Below are 21,010 nucleotides of genomic sequence, written 5' to 3' on the forward strand. Positions count from 1 at the left end.
CTGAGACTAAAGTTTTAATATGTTTCAATTAATTACTATTCTACCAGGTGCTGTGGTGGAATTTGAACCCATATAAAACTAGAGATTTAAGGTGAGAGGGGGAAAATTTAAAAGGGACCCAAGGGACAACTTTTTCACGTAGAAGGTGGTGTGTGTATGGAATGAACTGCCAGAGGAAGTGGTGGAGGCTGGTACAATTACAACATTTAAAAGGCATCTGGATGGGTATATGAATAGGATATGGGCCAAATGCTGGTAAATGGGTCTAGATTAATTTAGGATATCTGGTCAGTATGGACAAGTTGGATCAAAGGGTCTGTTTCCATGCTGTACAGCTCTATGATTCTATGACTCATTAACCTGGGAGCTCTGGATTACTAGTCTACTACTGTTACCACTACATCACCCAAATGGCCATTGTCTTATAGCCTTACGCGAGTTACTCAAACATAGGCTTCATTGATGGGCATTCAGTGCAAATTCACCATCAAAGCTTAAAGTACAGGACATATAACTGAGGCTTGCATTATTGTGAGATTGGAAAGTTGAGAAATGAACTAACTAAAGTTGTGATAAAGGAATTTCATTCACTAGATACTAATAGAGGAACTGAGTCCTTTGGAGATGTTGAGATTTAAATTTAATGTTAGAAGTCACCCATCTAGGAGTAAAATCTGGGACTCAGTTTCACACGAAGTATAAATCCAGAATTCACGTTCACTAAATGGCAATAAACGCTGGGGGGCAACTGAGAGATTCAGGACTGAGATTGTTGTTGGATAGGGTTATTGATGGATATAGATCAATGGTGGATAAAAGGAGAAGTGGCAAAAATTAGTCCTAATCTGATTGAAAAAGCTGCAGGGGCTGCACTGGCCACACACAAGCTGTGGTCACCTGGTCAGAAGCTAATGAAAATATTATCAAGCAATTGACCCCCTACTTCAGATCTCATTGCCCCATGCTGTCCAGTTTTGGTCTCAACATTCTAGAGGAAATTAACACTGTGCTCAACTCAAAATATGCTTCAACAAGCATGATTTTTAAAACTTGCCATTCCTTTTTTTGTCTAGTCTCCTTGGTCTAAAGCAGTTTCTTTTTTAAGCCCACAGTCCAAGACATAGCGTAAAAAGATGTGAACTTCACATCGTCATTCTGAACAATATCTGTGTACCAAGTCTTATTGAAACATGCCCCTTAATTTCTGAGATATATTGTTTGCAGGTGAAGAGACCAACAAACAGAGGAGAAAACATTGACTCTGTCCACCTTCAGTGTAATAATATACACCATAAACAGGCAGGAGATGTGCAATAATTCAAATTTCTAGCATCCACAGTATTCTATTTTTATATGAGATGAGATGAATCTTCTGAACGTAGTAGGTTTTTATGATTTGGAACATGATGTCTGAAAGACTGGCTGAAGAAGATTCAACAATAATTTTTGAAAGAGAGTTTAACTTATGGTTGAAAAGGAGAAACTGCAAATTTACAGGGAAAGAGCAGACTTAGAGGTATTGGCTAGAATGGCCTCATCCATACTGTAAAATTCTATGTTTCTATTTATGTATAGTTCACGAATATGTGAAAGACTCATGTTGAACTATTGCTAACTTCATTCATATCGACAAGACAAGCTTTCTGTCATTTCCTTTGCTTGGCTGTATAATATCAGGCAAATATGCCTTTAATGCATCACTGAACCATTCTCAAACATCCCTGACCTGTGACTCTCAGTGAGCAATGACTTGGGTGGTCTGAATTAAGGTAAGAGATGGGAGGAGCTGGGATTGTTCTCCTTAGATCAGAGAAGGTTTTTTTGAGGAGATTTCACGGGGGTGTTCAAAAACGTGAATGGTTCTGCTAAAGTAAATGCTGATAAACTATTTCCAGTCTCTGAACAGTCAGTAACCAAATGGCATAGATTTTTAGATGATAGGCAGAAGAATTGGAGCGACACAAGGACTAATTGTTTTCAAGCCTTCCTGAGGCTGGTGGAAGCAGAATTAATAATAAATTTTTAAGAGAGAATTTGGGAGTGATATATAAATGGGAATAAATACAGGGCTATGGAGAAACAGCAGATTGAATAGTTGTTTCAAACAGCTAGCACAAGTCTGAAAGGCTGAATGGCCTCCTTCAGAGCTCCAGCATTCTATCAGTCTGTGAATTATGACTGAATGCCATCTAGAGATTGAATGACAACATTGCAGCCACCTTCAGTCAATCGAAAGTCAGCAAAAATCCCATATGACATGTCAACTTGTCTTTCCATTTCCCTGTTGTTGTTTATCCTCAGGGATTTCTATTTTTACCTTTGATTTCCACTGTTTTCTAAAAAAATCTTGCAAGTCCTTATTTACTGGCCCCTCTGCTCTCTCATTCTAGTTACGGTTTATTTGACCTTCTTTCTATTTCTTTGTCATGCACCCTGTTCCTCTCCTTTAGAGTCACAGAGATTTTACAGCATAGATAAAGGCCCTTCAGCCCATCATGACTGTGACGGTCATCAAATATCATCTATTCTAATCCCATTTTCCAACACTTGACCCAGAGCCCAGGACATTACAATATTTCGAGTGTTCATCTAAATAGCTCTTAAATATCTTAAGAGTTCCTGTCTCTACCATCCTTTTAGGCAGTGAGTTCCAAATAACATCTGGGTGAAAAGACTTTTCCTCAAATCCTCTCTAAACCTCCTGCTCCTTACCATAAAGTTGCGTCCTCTGGTATCTCTCGGGGTCAGCTCTTTAACCAGTTTTCCTTCCTGACCCACAGGTGGCAGCACCAACCATGGACAGCACCATCACACTTTGGCAGTTCCTGCTGCAACTTCTCCTGGAACCTAAGAATGACCACCTAATCTGCTGGACATCGAATGATGGCGAGTTCAAACTGCTCAAGGCTGAGGACGTAGCCAAACTGTGGGGATTTCGCAAAAACAAACCCAACATGAATTATGATAAGCTGAGTAGAGCTCTGCGATATTATTATGACAAGGTACAGGCTATGATTTCCACGTTTGGACAAAATGGTCTGGGGCAAAGCAGGTCACCCTTTTTCAAATCACATGAGAACTCAGATCAATTGGTAGCTCAGCGGTTAGCATTGCTGCCTTACAGGGCTAAGGACCCGGGTTCAATTCCACCCTCGGGTACCTGTCTGTGTGGAGTTTGCACGTTCTCTCTGTGTCTGCATGGGTTTCCTCCAGGTGATCTGGTTTCCTCCCACAGTCCAAAGATGTGTAGGCTAGGTGGACTAGCCATGGGAAATGCAGGGATATTAGGGTGGGTTTAGATGGTTTGCTGTTTGGAGGGTCAGTGCAGGCTTGATGGACTGAGTGGTCTCTATCTGCATGCTAGGGATTCTAAGTTGGGGAAGGCCATTTGGCCCCTCTAGCCCACTCTACTATCAGCATAGTTGGCCTATGTCAACTGTTTTTTTGCCTCAAATCTATATCGTTGGATTCTCTTCATGTCTAACATTCGCAGCCTTGAATGTATGCATGCACAGAGCTCCAGGAATAGGATGGGGGTTAGGCTGAGGCCTGGCTGTGTGTCTGTCCTTCCTTGCCTGTGCAGTCTATATCTGACAGAGGCCAGTAGGAATGTAAGGACCTCTGAAACTGGAGAGTTGCTGTGGCCAATGGTTGACTAGCTGTCTTCTGAGACAGATCACTCTCCTCGCACCAGGATTCCTGGGGGCTGGAATTGAACTCCCCTCACGGCAGTCGGGAAACCAGACAACAGGAAGGTAAGGTGCAGGGCTGGATGAACACAGCAGGCCAAGCAGCATCATAGGAGCAGAGAGGCTGACGTTTTGGGCCCAGACCCTTCATCAGAAAAGGGGGTGGGGAAGGGGGTTTTGAAATAAGTAGGGAGAGAGTGGGAGGCGGATAGAAGAGGGATAGAGGAGAGGATAGGTGGAGAGGAAACAAACAGGTCGAAGAGGCGGGGATGGGGCCAGGAAAGGTGAGTGTAGGTAGGGAGTTAGGAAGGGGATAGGTCAGTCCAGGGAGGACGGACAGGTCAAGGGGGCGGGATGAGGTTGGTCGGTAGGAGATGGAGGTGCGGCTTGGGGTGGGAGGAGGGGATAGGTGGGAGGAAGAACAGGTTAGGGAGGCAGGGACGAGTTGGACTGGTTTTGGGATGCGGTGGGGGGAGGGGAGATTTTGAAACTTGTGAAATCCAGGAAGGTAGCTGTCTGATGAGGAAATATCAGCTCTGTGCCCCCACCACCACTCCCAAAAATAACTTTGCTGGGTATTTTCTGGTTTTCCAAGTGTGACACATCTGCAAAAGATGAAGTCTCCCAATAAGATTTTCTTCTTCAGAAGATGGCAAATGGTGGAATTTGAATTTAATAAGGAATCAAAAGTCTAATGATGACCATTGATCCACTGTTGATTGTTGTAAAAACCCAACTGGGTCACTATTGTCCTTTAGGGAAGGAAGCTGCCATCCCTACCTGTTCTGGCCTACACGTGACTCCAGGCCACAGCAATGTGGTTTCACTTTTAACTGCCCTTTGGGTAATTAGGGATGGGCAATAAATGTCAACCTGATCAGTGACATCTGTCTCATGAATGAACAAGAAGAGTCATTCCAGACCTGAAATGTTAACTCTGTTTCTCTCTCCACAGATGTCGCCAGACCTGCTGAGTTTCTCCAACACACTCTGTTCTTTATTTCAGGGAGGAGTTAGGCAGCATTTTTTCTTTGTTTACAGGGGATGATAGAACTGGTAAAATAGTCTAAGGGTAGCCCAAGACAAATTACGGGTGCCAGGTTGCTTGATAATTTTCACCTTCAGACCAGTTAGAATTTTGCTACAGCTAAATGTATACATGCATATGGAGCCATGATTTTTGTGCATGAGACTATAAACTCAGTGTAGAATGGCCTCCTGCTCCCATGTCCCTAATTTTTACATCACTGGAATCATTGATGTGAATGCCACCCTTACATAAATACAAGTGTTAGCATCATGGTAACATTGCTGGGCTAAGGGTGACACAGTGGCTCAGTAGGTAGTATTACTCAATCACAGCACCAGGGACCCGGGTTCAATTCCAACCTCAGGTGACTAGCTTTATGGAGTTTATACATTCTCCCTGTGTCTGTCTGGGTTTCCTCCCACAGTCCAAAGATGTGCAGGTTGGGTGGATTGGCCATGCTAAATTGCCCATAGTGTCTAGGGATGTGCAGGCTAGGTGGGTTAGCCATGGGAAAGGCAGGGTTGCAAGGATAGCATGAGGTGGTGGGTCTGGGTGGGATGCTTTTCAGAGGGTCAGTGTGGACACGATGGCCAGAATGGCCTACTTCCACACTATAGGGATTCAATTATTCTAAAGGCCAAGGCTATTAATACCATAAAACATAGGAGCAGAAGAAGACAATTCAACCCATTGAATCTGCTCCACCATTCAATGAGATGATGGCTGATCTGATAATCCTCAACTCATTGTCCTGCGTTTTCTTCGTAACCCCGATTAAAAATCTGCCTATCCTCAGCCTTGAATATACTTAACGACCCAGACTTGACAGTCCTCTGTGGTAAAGAATTCCAAAGATTCACTGTCGTCTGAAAAAAGAAATTCTCCTACATCTCATCTTAAATCTGTCACCCTTTACTCTGAGATCATGTCCTTCGATCCAAGTCTCTCCACAGGAGAATAAACCTTTCCACATCTACCCTGTCAAGTCCCCTAAGAATCTTGCAGGTTTTGATACTGTTGTCTCTTATTCTATAAACCCCAATGAACACAGGCTCAATCTACTCTGTTAAGACAGTCCCTCCGCACCTGGGACTAGCCTGGTGAACCTTCTCTGGATGGCCTCCAATGCCTATATATCTTTGACTTGATAAAGGGCTAAAAACTATTGCAGTGGAAGCTTGGGCTCAAATCCTAATGTGGCAGTTTGTGAACTTTATGTTAAATTGAAGCTAGTCTCAATAGACTGTGTAACTACTGCCAATTCATAATATACTGTAGGGAGGGAAATCTGCCATCTTTACCTGGTCTGACCTAAATGTTACTCCAGAACCTGCAGTAATATAGCTGGCTATTAAGCTGCTCTGAAATGACCGAGAGAGCTACTCAGTTCAAGGGCAATCAGGGATAAGTGACAAAAGCTGGTCTTCTCTGTTCCTCTGATGCTGCCTGGCCTGCTGTGTTCCTTCAGCTCCACACTGTGTTATCTCTGACTCCAGCATCAGCAGTTCTTACTAACTCTGGTCTTGCCAGTGATGCCCATAGTTCATAAAAGGATAAATTTGAAAATGAAAATGTTCTCTGGAGTTTGCATATTCTCCCTGTGTCTCCATGGGTTTCCTCCAGGTGCTCTGGTCTCCTCATATAGTCCAAAGGTATGTAGGTTAGGGTGGATTGGCCATGCTAAATTGCCCATAGTATCCAGGGATATGCAGGCTAGGTGGGTCAGCCATGGGAAAGGCAGGGTTACAGGGTTAGGATAGGGGGATAGGTTCAGGTGGGATGCTGTTCAGAGGATCAGAGTAGAATTGATGGACCGAAATAGCCCACTTCTACACAATGGGGATTCTATGTTGACTCTGAATCGAGCTGTAATTCCACAGAAAAGGAGTCATCTTTGTGGGAGAGTCAGCATTTTAGAGTTATTTACTTCATTCTGATCTTTTTGTTTATTCTGCAGAACATTATTAAAAAAGTGAATGGACAGAAATTTGTCTATAAGTTTGTGTGCTATCCGGAGATATTGAACATGGACTTTAACATGGTGGGCAGGCCTGAGAAAGGAATGGACACAGCTTTGCCTGATATGAGTCGGCCACAAAAGGACAAGGAGAACCATAGCCAGGAGAAAGCAACCTCCTCCTCCAAGATCTCAAGCCGCAATGATTACATCCGTTCAGGGCTCTACTCGTCCTTCACTTTGAACTCACTACAAACCAATCCCAACATCTTCAAGTCCATTAAAATCGAGAACCCCGCGGAGAAGCTGCCAGAAGAGAAGAAGAAAAAGAAGCCACCTCCTCAGGAGCCTGTCACAGTCATTAAATTTGTTACCAACCCACCGAAAAGGGAGACGCCGGTCTCTGTGGTAGAACCGGCAGTGGTGCCCTCGGTCGCGGTGAGCCCACCGAACCCGGCGTCATCGGAGGAGTCTCTGACCGTGCCAAACATCGTTACGTCCTTCGCCTCGACTCCATCCTCCATCTCGCCTCCCACGCCTCTGCCCTTGAGCCCTGGCTCACCCATTTTAGAGCCCTCGCTGGATCCAGCCGCTGGTTTGGCCGTGGAGACTGAGCTGGCCACCAGCCCCTCGGATGACCTGACACAGCCTCTGGAACTCTCCTCGGATGGGGAAGATCCGTCGTTGGACAACCCGGAAACCAGGCATCAGAAGGGTCGGTCAAAGAAGCCAAAGGGGCTAGAACTGACTCCGGCCTTGGTTATTACCAGCAGTGACCCAAGCCCTCTGGCCCTGCCGAGTCCTCCTCTCCCAGCAGCATCATTGACACCTGCCTACTTAACCCAGGTCAGCCAACTTCAATTTTCTTCAGTCCTAATGTTTATTTCTCACTCTGATTAATGGAACTTCTGGTCTCACTCTGACTGACAATGCTACCCTAATAGATAATGTATTTTGAAAAAAAACTTGACATTAAAGGTGCAGGAGTGGCACAGTGGCTCAGTGGTTAGCACTGCATCCTCACAGCACTGCAGACTACCCTCAGGAGTCTGTCTGAGTGGGGTTAGCATGTTCTCCCTGTGCCTGTGTGGGTTTTCTCCAGGTGCTCCAGTTTCATCCCACAGTCCAAAGAGGTGCAGGCTGGGTGGATTGGCCATGCTAAATTGCCCCAGTTGTCCAGGGATGTGTAGATTAGGTGAATTAGCCATGGGAAATGGAGGGAAGGATCTGGGGAGGACGCTCTTCAGAGGGTCGATGTAGACACAATGGGCCAAATTGTCTGCTTCCACACTGCAGGGATTCTAGGAGTACGCGCTGCTTCCCTTTGAACCTAGCCACCCTACTAAGAGTTAACAAGGTGTAGAGCTGGATGAACACAGCGGGACAAGCAGCATCAGAGGAGCAGGAAGGCTGACGTTTCGGGCCCAGACCCTTCTTCAGAAATGGGGAAGGGGAAGGGGGTTCTGAAATAAATAGGGAGAGAGGGGGAGGCGGATAGAAGATGGATAGAGGAGAAGATAGGTGGAGAGGAGACAGACAGGTCAAAGAGGTGGGGATGGAGCCAGTAAAGGTGAGTGTAGGTGGGGAGTTAGGGAGGGGATAGGTCAGTCCAGGGAGGACTGACAGGTCAAGGGGGCGGGATGAGGCTAGTAGGTAGGAGATGGGGGTGAGGCTTGAGGTGGAAGGAGGGCATAGGTGGGAGGAAGGACAGGTTAGGGAGGCGGCGACGAGCTGGGCTGGTTTTGGGATGCGGTAGGGGGAGGGGCGATTTTGAAACTTGTGAAGTCCACATTGATACCGTTGGGCTGCAGGGTTCCCAAGCGGAATATGAGGTGCTGTTCCTGCAACCTTCAGGTGGCATCGTTGTGGCACTGCAGGAGGCCCAGGATGGACATGTCATCTGAGGAAAGGGAGGGGGAGTTGAAATGGTTCGCGACTGGGAGGTGCAGTTGTTTAGTGCGAACCGAGCGTTGGTGTTCCACAAAGCGGTCCCCAAGCCTCCGCTTAGTTTCCCCGATGTAGAGGAGGCCACAACAGGAACAGCGGATACAGTATACCACATTAGCAGATGTGGAAAGTCTTCTTGGGGCCTGGGATGGGGGTGAGGGGGAAGGTGTAGAGGCAGGTGTAGCACTTCCTGTGGTTGCAGGGAAAAGTGCCGGGTGTGGTGGGGCTGGAGGGGAGTGTGGAGCGGACAAGGGAGTCCTGGAGAGAGTGGTCTCTCCAGAAAGCAGATAAGGATGAGGAGGGAAAAATGTCTTTGGTGGTGGGGTTGGATTGCAGATGGTGGAAGTGTCAGAGGATGACGCGTTGGATCCGGAGGTTGGTGGAGTGGTACATGAGGACGAGGGGGATTCTGTTTCGGTTGTTATTGCGGGGAGGGGGTGTGAGGGATGAGGTGCGGGAAATGCGGAAGACACGGTCGAGGGCGTTCTTGACCACTGAGGGGGGGAAGTTGCGGTCCTTGAGAAACGAGGACATCTGAGATGTTCGGGAGTGGAATGCCTCATCAGGTGTATATGTGCAGGTGTATAGGGACTGGACGTCCAGGATGAGGCATTCCACTCCCGAACATCTCAGATGTCCTCATTTTTCAATGTGGTATACTGTAACCGCTGTTCCCGTTGTGGCCTCCTTTACATCGGGGAAACCGAGTGGAGGCTTAGGGACTGCTTTGCGGAACACCTACACTCGGTTTGCACTAAACAACTGCACCTCCCAGTCACGAACCATTTCAACTCCCCCTCCCATTCCGCAGACAACGTGTCCATCCTGGGCCTCCTGCAGTGCTACAACAATGCCACCCGAAGGTTGCAGGAACAGCACCTCATATTTCGCTTGGGAACCCTGCAGGCCAATGGTATCAATGTGGACTTCACAAGCTTCAAAATCTCCCGTCCCCCTACCGCATCCCAAAACCAGCCCAGCTTGTCCCCGTCTCCCTAACCTGTCCTTCCTCCCACCTATCCCCTCCTTCCACCTCAAGCCCCACCCCCATCTCCTACTTACTAACCTCATCCCGCCCCCTTGACCTGTCCATCCTCCCTGGACTGACCTATCTCCTCCCTACCTCCCCACCTACACTCACCTTTACTGGGTCCATCCCTGCCTCTTTGACCTGTCTGTTTCCTCTCCACCGATCTTCTCCTCTATCCATCTTCTATCCGCCTCCCCCTCTCTCCCTATTTATTTCAGAACCCCCTTCCCCTCCCCCATTTCTGAAGAAGGGTCTGGGCCCGAAACGTCAGTCTTACTGCTCCTCTGATGCTGCTTGGCCTGCTGTGTTCATCCAGCTCTACACCTTGTTATCTCAGATTCTCCAGCATCTGCAGTTCCTACTATCTCTGAATCAATTTTAAATCCACTAAGGGTTTCTTAACTCCGTTGGCTGGATGGATCACTAGTAATGCAGAGTGACAAACAACAGTAAGACTTGAACTCCCACACCAGCTGGGTTAACTATGAAGGACCTTATTTCTCATCCTCTCCTCTTGTCTGAAGCATGGTGACTCTCAGATTAAACCATTACGATTTGTCTCTTTCCAATGAGAGAGCAGCCCTGCGGTCTGGTTAGACTGTGGTGGCTTTCCCTTTCAACTTTTTGATCATCCATTCGGTAAGATCATTGTTGATGCTATATGATGTCTCAACATTCCCACGCTATCCATTATTCCCAAAGGTTTATTGATCTCCATCACGGCTATTGTCAGTGACTGAGCATCCACAGTCTTCTGAGGAAAAGATTTGCCAAGACTCTCAATCCTCTAAGAAATATTCTCTTCACTTTGGTCCTAAATCATTCATTCCTAAGTCTGGGAAACAACTTCTGCAGATCGACCATCAGTAAAAATGAAATATGCAAGAATGTCCTCATTTATAGAGGATCATATGATAATGATTAAATTATAAGTAAAACAGGAAGTAACTTATAAAGTGAAATTATAGCATTGTTGCTGTTGAGACGCTGTCCTATCCCATCAGTTGTCGGAGGCCTCAAACATACCAGCCAGTACAACATTGCTTCCTCTCTGGGGACACCCAGCTATGCACTTAGCCACAGAAGAGAGACAGACAGCAGCACAGGACAATTTCCTCAATGACACTCCACCTGATTCCATATTTAAGTGTTGCTAATTTCTTTCACTTGCTTTTTCTACACAGTTTATCGTGTATTCTCATTTACACATTAGTTAAATGGCTGGGTGGATACCTGACAAGGTGATTTATTAATTGATTGAGTGATTGATTTGTTATTTGCCTGAAGTTCTGGCTTTTTTTCCTAAACGCTTTCACCTCTTCTACCTTGCACTTTCTAATACACAATCATGCAAGATACAGAAGTAGACCATTTGGCCCATCTTGCTCGCTCTACCATTCAATAAGATCGTGACTGATTTGTTTGGTTTTCAAATTCCACATTCCCATCTAACCCTGATAACTCCAGATTCCGCTGTGTAACAAAAGTCGATCCATCCCCGCCTTAAAAGTGTTCAAAGACACCGTTTCTGCCGTTTTCTCAGGCAAAGAGTATCAAAGTCACACAACCCTCAGAGAGGAAAAACAAATCTTCTGAAAGGGAGACCTCTAATTTTAGAACTGTCCACCTCTTTTTGGACTCACCCACAAGAGGAATTCCTATTTCCCCATCCACTTTGTTAAGACCATTCAGGGTCATGTCCATTTCAGTCAAGTCACCCCTCACTCTTCCAAACTCTAGTAGAACTAAGCCCAGACTGTCCAACCTTTCCACATGAGACAACCTGCTCATACCAGGCATTGATCTAATAAACCTCCTCTGAACCACCTCCAGTGTATTTACACCCTTTCTTAGATAAGGAGACCAAATCTACACATGGTATTGGAGATGTCGCCTCACTAATGGCCTGTATTAATGAAATATGGCATCCTTTTATGTTTAATTACTATCATAAAAGATAGGATTTCATTAACCTTTTTCTGATTGTATGCTACACTTGCACACTAACTTTTTGTTACAATCACGGAAAGTGCTGGAGAAACTCAACAGGTCTGGCAACATCTAGCGGTGGCACAGTGGCTCAGTGGTTAGCACTGCTGCCTCACAGGGCCAGGGTCCAATTCTGGCCTCGGGCGACTGTCTGTGTGGAGTTTGCACATTCTCCCCGTGCCTGTGTGGGTTTCCTTCGGGTGCTCTGGTTTCCTCCCACAGTCCAAAGATGTGCAGGTTAGGTGGATTGGTCATGCTAAACTGCCCATAGTGTCTAGGGTGGGAAATGCAGAGATAGGGTAGGGGGTAGGTCTGGGTAGGATGCTCCTCGGAGGATCGGTGTGGACTCAATGGGCCGAATGGCCTGCTTCCACACTGTAGGGATTCTGTGATCTATAGAGAGAGAAGCAAAGTTAACGCTTCAAGTCTGGTGTAACTTCTTCAGGCTGGGATCCTTTTTGTTTCAAGAAATGTGAAACTTGAGGGGTGATCCGATAAAGGTCTCTGAGGTTGGGAAAAGCAGCAATATAAGCAGTAATTATAGTCACTAGTGAATCGTTTAGACAATTGAGGAGAAATATCTTTACCCAGAAAATTGTGAAAATTTGAGACTCGCTATCACATGGAATAGCTGAGGCAAATACTGTTGATAAATCAAATGGGAAGCTATATAAGCACACATGGACGAAAGGAATAGAAGGACATTTTAACCAGGTGAGATGAGTCAGTGAGTGGGGCCAGTTGTTTGAACTAATGGCAGCTTCAGTGCAAAGTCAGAAGTCACGCAACACCAGGTTATAGTCCAACAGGTTTATGTGAAATCACAGGTGAAGTGACCTGAAGAAGGAGCAGTGATCAAAAGCTTGTGTTTTCAAATAAACCTATTGGACTATAATCTGGTGTTGTGTGACTTCTGACTTTTTCCACCCCAGACCAACACCAGCGCCTCCACATCAGGGCTTCTGTGCAGTAAGTGCTTTGTAACAATAATAATAATGTCCTTTTGTCTATATCCACTTGTATTTTAGACCTTCAATCAATGGAAACAAACTGTTTTGATCTAGTCCTGGCCCAACTCCATATCCCTTTAGAACTCATAAACTCAATAAAAATCCACTAATCTCAGCCTTGCAACTAACCCATCCCCCCAGCACTGTGAGTGTGTGTGTGTGTGTGTGTCTTTGTGTCTGTGTGTGTGTGTGTGTGTGTGTGTTTGTGTGTCTTTGTGTGTGTGTGTGTGTGTGTGTCTTTGTGTCTGTGTGTCTTTGTGTCTGTGTGTGTGTGTGTGTGTGTGTGTGTGTCTTTGTGTGTTTGTGTGTGTGGGGTACAGTTCCAGATTTCACCCTGAGACCACCTCTGCCATGGTATATCAGTGAATTTGTCCTTTTTATTCTGTTATTATTGGCAATTCCAACCTTGTGCTTTCTTTCTTCTGTTTTAGACTCCATTCTTACTGACTCCCAGTCCATTATTGTCCAGCATCCATTTCTGGAGCACCCTTAGTCCAGTGGCTACACTCAGCCCAGCCCGAATGCCTGGAACCAGCACTTTATTTCAGGTAAGTATGGGTCATGAGCTCTGTGGACTGATCATTTGCTTTCTTTGTTCATTCATGGGTTGTCGGCATCACTGGCAAGACTGGAACTTGTTGCACATCCCTAACTGCCCTTGAACTGAATGGCTTGGATGGTCTTTTCAGAGGGCAGCTACAAGGCAAACATGTTGCTGTGGGTCTGAACTCACAGGTATGCCTGACTGGCTTAGGACAACAGATTTCAAAGAATCATGCAGTACAGAAGAGGCCCTTCAGCCCATTGGGTCTGTACTTCCAAAACTACGCTAAAGCTACACTAGTCCCATTTTCCATCACTAGGCCCATAGCCTTTCCTTCCCTACAGAATATTAGTGTACCCGACAGGATTTTACAACAATCGTTGATGTTTTCATGATCAACAACATCAAGACTTGCTTTCAATTTCAGGTTCACTAATTGAATTTAAATTTCCCAGAGCATTAACCTGGGCTATTAGAACATAGAACATAGAACAGTACAGCACAGTACAGGCCCTTCGGCCCACGATGTTCTGCCGAACTTTTACTCTAAACCTAAGGTCTATCTAACCTCCACCCCTACCTCATACTATCATCCATATGCCTATCTAATAGCCGATTAAATGGCCCTAATGAGGCCGACTCCACTACCTTCTCCGGCAATGCATTCCACTCCCCGACCACTCTCTGAGTAGAGAACCTACCTCTGACGTCTCCCCTATATCTACCTCCACTCACTTTAAAACTGTGCCCCTTCATAATAGCTACCTCCACCCTAGGAAAAAGTCTCTGGCTGTCCACTCTATCTATAGCTCTGATCATTTTCTACACATTGTTTGTGTCACTGTAACATCATCTCCCATCAATGGAATTAATATATTTAAAACCCTGGCAACTAGAATCCATGTCAGACTGTTTGACTTGGAATTGCTGTTTGAAATGTTGCATTCAATAAATGGCTCATTGCCACCACATTCTCAAGGCCAATCGGGGAAGGGTAATGCATGCTAACTCAGCCAGTGATGCCTTCATCCTGAAAATGAATAAAAATAAAACTTCCTCCAAATGGCACTGCAGTGTCAGTCTGGATACTGACTTTATGTCTTGCAGTGCTGAGGGAATACCGCGTTGCCAGGTGAGTCATCAACCCTATCAGCCCTTCTGGAGTCCATTATTCGAAGTTATAAAGGTTATCGCCTTCCATTTCTCAGCAATCCACTGGGATCTTTTAACTCTCAGTAATGTTTGATATAAAGACAGTTTCCATATGAAGCGGTCCATGCCCACATACAGCAAGACTTGGACAAAATCCAGGCTTCGGCTGAAAATTGGCAAGTAACATTTGTGCCAAACAAATGCCAGGCAGTGACCATCTTCAAAGGAGTCAATATAACCATTGCCCTTGACATGCAATGGTGTTACCATCAGTGAATCCCTCATTAACAACATCCTGGTGTTGCCATTGACCAGAAACTGACGGATGCAGTCATAAAAGTACAATGGCTACAAGAGCAGGTCAGAGGCTAGAGATCCAGTAACTGACCTCCTGACTCCCCAAAGCCTGCCTACCATCTACAAGGCACAAGTCAGGAGTGTGATGGAATACTCCCCACTTGCCTGGATGAGTGCAGCCCCAACAACACTCAAGAAGCTTGACACCATCCAGGACAAAGCAGCCCGCTTAATTGGCACCAAATCCACAAGCATCCGCTCCCTCCACCACTGACATTCAGTAACAGCATTATGTACCATCTTAAAAAAAATATACTTCAGAACTTCACCAAGGCTCCTAAGACAACACCTTCCAAACCGACAACCAGTACCATCTAGAATGATAGCAGACACATGGGAACACCACCACCTACAAGTTCCCCTCCAAGCTACTCGCCATCCTGACTTGGAAATATATCACCGTTCCTTCACTGTCACTGGATCAGAATCCTGGAATTCTGTCCCTAACAGCATTATGGGTTTATCTACAGCACATGGACTGCAGCGGTTCAATAAGTCAGGTCCCCACCACTTTCTCAAGAGCAACTAGGGACAAGCAATAAATGCTGATCCAGCCAGCGAGGCCTATGTTACATGAGTAAATTTTTTTAAAAGTCATGTGGATCAGTGTCAAATGTTGTTCCAACATAGAGATGTTTTATTGTGTTCAAGTGGCTAAATAAATGTAAGTTCCAGTTGATGATGCAAAATATTGTAGCAAGATATATATGATTTTCTTTTAACAATCTGCTTTTGTTTCTTGCAGTTTCCAAACATTGCCAACAGTCACATGCAGATCCCATTGTCGAGTGTGGATGGCTCATCAACTCCAGCCTCCTTGTCACCAGACCTTCAGAAGGCCTAACAAGGAATCTGACATGTCAAAAAGTCATGCCTATTCAACAGGGCTACAAAGGGAGCTCCTCTGTGAGAGACAAAGATGACCACTGGTGATGATGCCAACGCGTGTAACATTGGCGATCAGGTCCTTGAGACCTCAGCTGGCAGCTGTGATTGTAGGTCCTTGCCCAGAACAACATGGTATGCTGGCATAGCGATGGCAACAATTGGACCCATTCGTTGCTTCTTTCACTCTTAATCTTTGATTTGGAATCCATTTACTTTACTGATTCTACTTAATTGAGCAACTGTGATGAGATTTAATGCGGTATCAATGCAAGTGATATGGGATGGATAACTTTTTGCATATCTCAAATTTTCTCTGGCACTACCCAGTTATTTTGGAGTTCCTGCATCTGTACAGACCTTGTTGTTCAGCTTGGAACAGTGAGCTCGAGGGACGCAGTTGACTTTTCTGTTTTGGATCTGCATTGCTGCCTTTATCTTCTGTGCCCTCACTGGTATATGAGGGATGGAGATTATGCCTAACTGGAAGACCAAAAGCAGCTTGAGTCACACTGCCTTGCACACTCTCCATCTTCTCAGATTGGAACTCACCTGTAGAATGTGAACAGCAGCTTTCAAAGTGCTCCCTCATTAAGTGATCATTACTGAGGCTCCCTTAGTCTCAGTTGCACAACTGACTTCAAGAGACTGGACCCCCGAACCCAGACTACCTATCATTAGTGCAGCCTGCTCCTCCTATTCCTTTGGACAGACCTGCCTCTTGTCCATTATTTCGATCTTCTCCCTCTGTGAAGGAAAGCAGGGCCTGTCTGGGATCTGCTTTGTGCATGCGATGGGACTTGTAGAACCCCATTCTCAGCTCCTTCTGTCCAATGCCAATGCATCAATGTGGCAATTTGTGAATGCCACTTCAAATCTGATGGGCAAAGTTGCTGTGCCAGGGCTGAAGAATTATATTTGTTGACTGAACCCACGGCAGGTTGCATTGTAGCTTTTGGTTGATTTGAAAAGCAAACGTCGTCTCAGTTTTCTGGTAACAGTTGATAACCTAGCCTTCCACATCCCAATGTTTGATGAGTCTATCCCTCCATTTCAACCCTTCAAACTGTTTATTCCACTAGCTCTGTTACTTTTCATGATGCCTACCCTTGCAATTCTAATTCTATCATATCTTCATCTCCACTTCCGACTTAATAATCTTTTCTTCTCTATGGGAAGCTTCAGCCTGTTTAACCAGCAAATGCATTCCATTCTCCATCTCTCATCCCTTATAATTTCTCTCATTTTCTGCTCTACTGTTCCATGATATTGCTTTTACCCCCAAGGAATGACTTGATCATGAGATGGATTTAAGTGCTCTGAGTACAAATGGACAGATCTTGAAGAGATAATAATTTTGCTGAAGGTTTGAAGTCATTTTTTTTAACATCAAGAAAGTTAACAAATGAGCAGATGCTGTCTGAGGTTCAGTATCCATTTCTAATGCTTTGTTTGCAATAGATGGGTGAAATTTCTTGTTTTTCTATTAGGATGTCATCTTATTTATTGACTGGCAAGAAAAGGGGATTTGTTTGGGCTTTGTGCACACAATATCAATTCTTCCAGGTGGCTGATAAAACCAAACTTGTTCCTTGGCAAGACGATGGTTATGTCACACCAGTTCCTTTACCCCTAGAGTAGACCTTTACAGGGTCTCGTCTTCTTTTTAAAATTCATTTGCAGGCTGTGGGTATCACTGGCTAAACCCACATTTGTTGCCCATCTATGACTGACCTTGAGAGGGTGATGGCGCGTTGCCTTAATGAACTGCTGTTAGTGGAGTAGGTAGGAGTTCCGGGATGTTTGCATGTAATATACATGAATGGTGCTTTAAAAAATTAGGGAAATTTTTTTTTGTAAATTTTTAATGGTACATGAATGGTTTGGGTGCTAAATTGGTTTTCTGAGTTTTAATCTCATTGCAACGCAAAGAATACTGCACACTAACAAAACTAAATACTTTCCATTTTTAGTGACCAATGTCCTTACATATGAACGTACAAATTAAGAGCAGAAGTAGGCGATTTGGCCCTCCCTCGCTGCATAGCATCTCACCAACATCACATCCCAAATGGCTTAACTCTTCTGGCCAAGCCTTGTTATCATCAAATCAAACCTTTAATCTATCCCTGAAAAGCATTGCTTATTTTTGTTCCTAAGGGGATTGTCACCGTGTTTTGAAATTGGACGTTACGCTGTAATTGGGTTGAAGTGGGCATATCATTTTGATATGTTGTGGGGAAGGAAGCTTGTTGGCCCCAGTTCTTCCTTGGCCAATGTTCCTCCCTCAAGGAGCAGCAACTAAACAAAGAGATAAATTAACGAGTCAGTCAGCACATTGTCACTTGAGGGAAGCTGCAATTGCTTCATCCACTGCTTTAGCTAATGTGGCTACACTTCGCAAAGGAATTATTAAGTGAAAGCCCTTTGGCAATGTTTGAGAACTGATTAAAAGAAAGAATCATCGATTGTGAAATTTCTGTTCAATCCTAATTTTCAACCAAACCAAAATTTAGCTCTGGGCTGATGCTATCGGGACATGACAATACCAACTAGCATAGTTTCAATGTTGGAATTTGGTCATAAATTCTGACAAAGCAAGTTCCAAGAACAAAGGCACTTTCTGATTATAGTGACGTGGACAGATCTTTTGATGTACATTTCTGTTGTATCTGTTTATCACTCGCCAATGAACTATTAATGGAGCTGACTGACAGTGAAACTACATCGAATGACGTCAACTCAGCATCCAGGTTATCGAACATAAACCAGAGCCAAGTGAATTCAAGAGCAAAATGTATTGGGCAAGTCTGAAAGCACTGGAGTTGAAGCTACTGGACTTCAAAGCTCTTTCATAGCTTTCAGTGAATGGAAATAAGTTCGGCAACTTCCGTTTTGTTTCTAAAAGAATGATTTAATCTAGTTTAAGCTGACTGTGGGGCTCTTGTTTTCCAGTTGGACTAAACATCTCCAGCACAGAACAATCAGGAGATCAAGAAAGCCACTTCCCAATCCCATGTGAAAGGAGTTTGAGGTGTTTCTGGATGCTAACAACAGGTAGAAGCAGGGTGAAGAATGGCAAGAGATGAGAAACTCATCACTGACAATTGCCCACTGCGCCAATTCCAAAATTTTATTGGGGTGTGAGCAGGATGATGAGTGCTTATTTGCTTTATTTACATTGGAAATTTATTGGAATTCTTGAACAAAAGTCTCCACTGCAGAAGATCAGAGGAAGAAGAAAAAGAGTTTAGCTTTAAATAGAAATTAGACTTCTTTTGTGTCTTGTTTACATTTGAGACATTTCTAAAAGAGTAAAATTCTCACTGAAAGGCAAGGTGAGGTGGTTAGCAACCAACTGGGAAAGAAATGATCTGGCTGTGTCCCCACAGATCATAATGGAGAGAGCTTAGTCACCATCTATTACTGAGTTCTCTGTGGGCTATTGTTCAGATGTAGATCAGCAGGATGGGTTAGAACCAAGAAATTGATCATGGAACTGCTTGATGTAACAATGGGAATGTGAAATTGATCGCGGCGCCATAACTGGGAGGCCTAACCTGCATGTGCCGATTTCCTGCTCCTCCGATTAAATTTTGCAAAACTTTCCAGGAAGGCCATGGAGTCTGTGGGAATTAATGTTGAATCTTCTGGACACTGCTCGCGAGAAAGAATATATTAGGAATGTCGAAAGAAAATTTGTATTTTTTAAATTGTTTTCTTCGAACAGCTTTGTTTATTCAATAGAAAACTATTGGACTTGGTCTTTTTAACAAAGGGCTGTTTGTCTGGGCAGGAGGATTGGAGGCAAGGATGATACCTCCAGGAATACATCCGAATAGAGTTGGTAACCCAACATCTTGGAAGTTTTCATTTTAAACAATGAAACAAAAACAGTCTACTACAAGCACTGATGCCATCTCTCCGAATAGTCAATTAACCTGTGCCATCAGCGAGACAAGGCATCAACTATCTCCCAACTTCTTTGCCAAAGGTCGGTGGCCTTCATTAGCCTTAAACCAGGAAGGAAAAGTACTTTGGAATTCCTTTTTCCTTTTGACATATTTGAGAGATCAGAATTTCAGCTGAAAAGGCTGTGAGGTGACTAGAGTAATATTCTTATTTAATTGTATCTAAAGGGAAAAGTCTTAAAAAGTTCATGTTTATTGATATTTTTTGATATGAAAATTGTAAAGAGCCATGCATCATTACAACTATGTTACTGAACAGTTAACTGATAAAACAGGGCTTATTTTTGGTGGATTAACTTCCATTTACTAAAAACCTGTCTGTGGGCTTTTAAGTGATCAGAGCATGTTGACACTACAGTTATGGATACTTTATACCTTCAGGTTGACTAGTGATTAGTGGAATTGTGTATATAGGTGCTGTTTGCTACATAGTCAATGTAAAGGTGTAATGTGTTTTCTCATGAATTACATTTACATCTCTGCCAGACAGAGAACTTAGGGGTTAAAATTATAGTATGTGACATTAGTATGAAAACCTTAAGTCATTCACTTGAAACTCTTTTGTGCCTCTCAGAGGCATTAATCCATCCTTAAAGCACATTTACTTGTTAGAATCATTTATTACAAGAGGCCATTTGGTCCATTGTGCCTATGCTGACTCTTTGAAATAGCTAAAAAAAACGAAAGTACTGCGGATGCTGTAAATCAGGAACAAAAACAAAGTTGCTGGAAAAGCTCAGCGGGTCTGGCAGCATCTGAGAAGACAAAATCAGATTTAATGTTTTGGGTCTGGTGACTCTTCCTCAGATCTTTGAAATAGCTATCCAGTTAGTGCCCACCCTTCCCCACACACCCCCCGCCCACCCCCACAACCTTTCTCCAGAGGCCTCCAAAGCTTTTCCTTTTCAAAAACATATCCAATTTCCTTTTGACATTCAACGCTAAAATCTGCTTACTCTAACATTTTAGGCAGATCTTCCATAATTTACTGTGTGGTTTTAAAGCCTTCTCATCACGCCTCCGTCAATTATCCAAAACCCGTATCTTCTGGTTACTGAATCTTCTCCCAATGGAAACAATTTCTTCCCATCTGTTTTGACAAAACCTTCTTACCCACAGATGGCTTTATTGAATCTCCTTCACTACTCTGAGGGGATCAATCCCAGCCCACTTGATCTCTCACTTTACTGAAGCCCCTCAGTTTGTTTGCTGCTAATTTTGCATTGAGTTTAGCCCCTTTTGGCTCATGCGCTAATGTTTCTGGTGATTGAGACCAGGAGAGTTAGGCTGCAGCGCAATATATACAGCAAAAACTTCCAGGGATGTGGATTGTGTAGTTAACTATTCTTACCTGTGTCTGGATGTTATAGTTGGATAGAACACTATCTTTTTACCTTTTGTGACCCACGGTTGTAAACTGACTTAACCTAGAAAACAAGTCAATTCTCC

General features: G+C 44.3%; 1 protein-coding gene across 1 annotated transcript in view; it reads left to right on the top strand.

Moving 5' to 3' along the window:
- LOC109913007 (ETS domain-containing protein Elk-4-like) overlaps nt 1-20,305 on the top strand; it is a 41,494-nt gene extending 21,189 nt beyond the window's left edge. The window contains exons 2-5 of the mRNA XM_048612249.1: nt 2,781-3,002; nt 6,677-7,522; nt 13,084-13,200; nt 15,451-20,305. Coding sequence (XP_048468206.1) covers nt 2,796-3,002; nt 6,677-7,522; nt 13,084-13,200; nt 15,451-15,549 — 1,269 coding nt within the window. The 5' untranslated portion in view covers nt 2,781-2,795 and the 3' untranslated portion in view covers nt 15,550-20,305. The remainder of the gene's footprint in view (nt 1-2,780; nt 3,003-6,676; nt 7,523-13,083; nt 13,201-15,450) is intronic.
- The last annotated feature ends 705 nt before the right edge of the window (nt 20,306-21,010 follow it).

This window comes from Rhincodon typus, chromosome 25, assembly GCF_021869965.1.
Source record: "Rhincodon typus isolate 14 chromosome 25, sRhiTyp1.1, whole genome shotgun sequence".
Classification (NCBI taxonomy): domain Eukaryota; kingdom Metazoa; phylum Chordata; class Chondrichthyes; order Orectolobiformes; family Rhincodontidae; genus Rhincodon; species Rhincodon typus.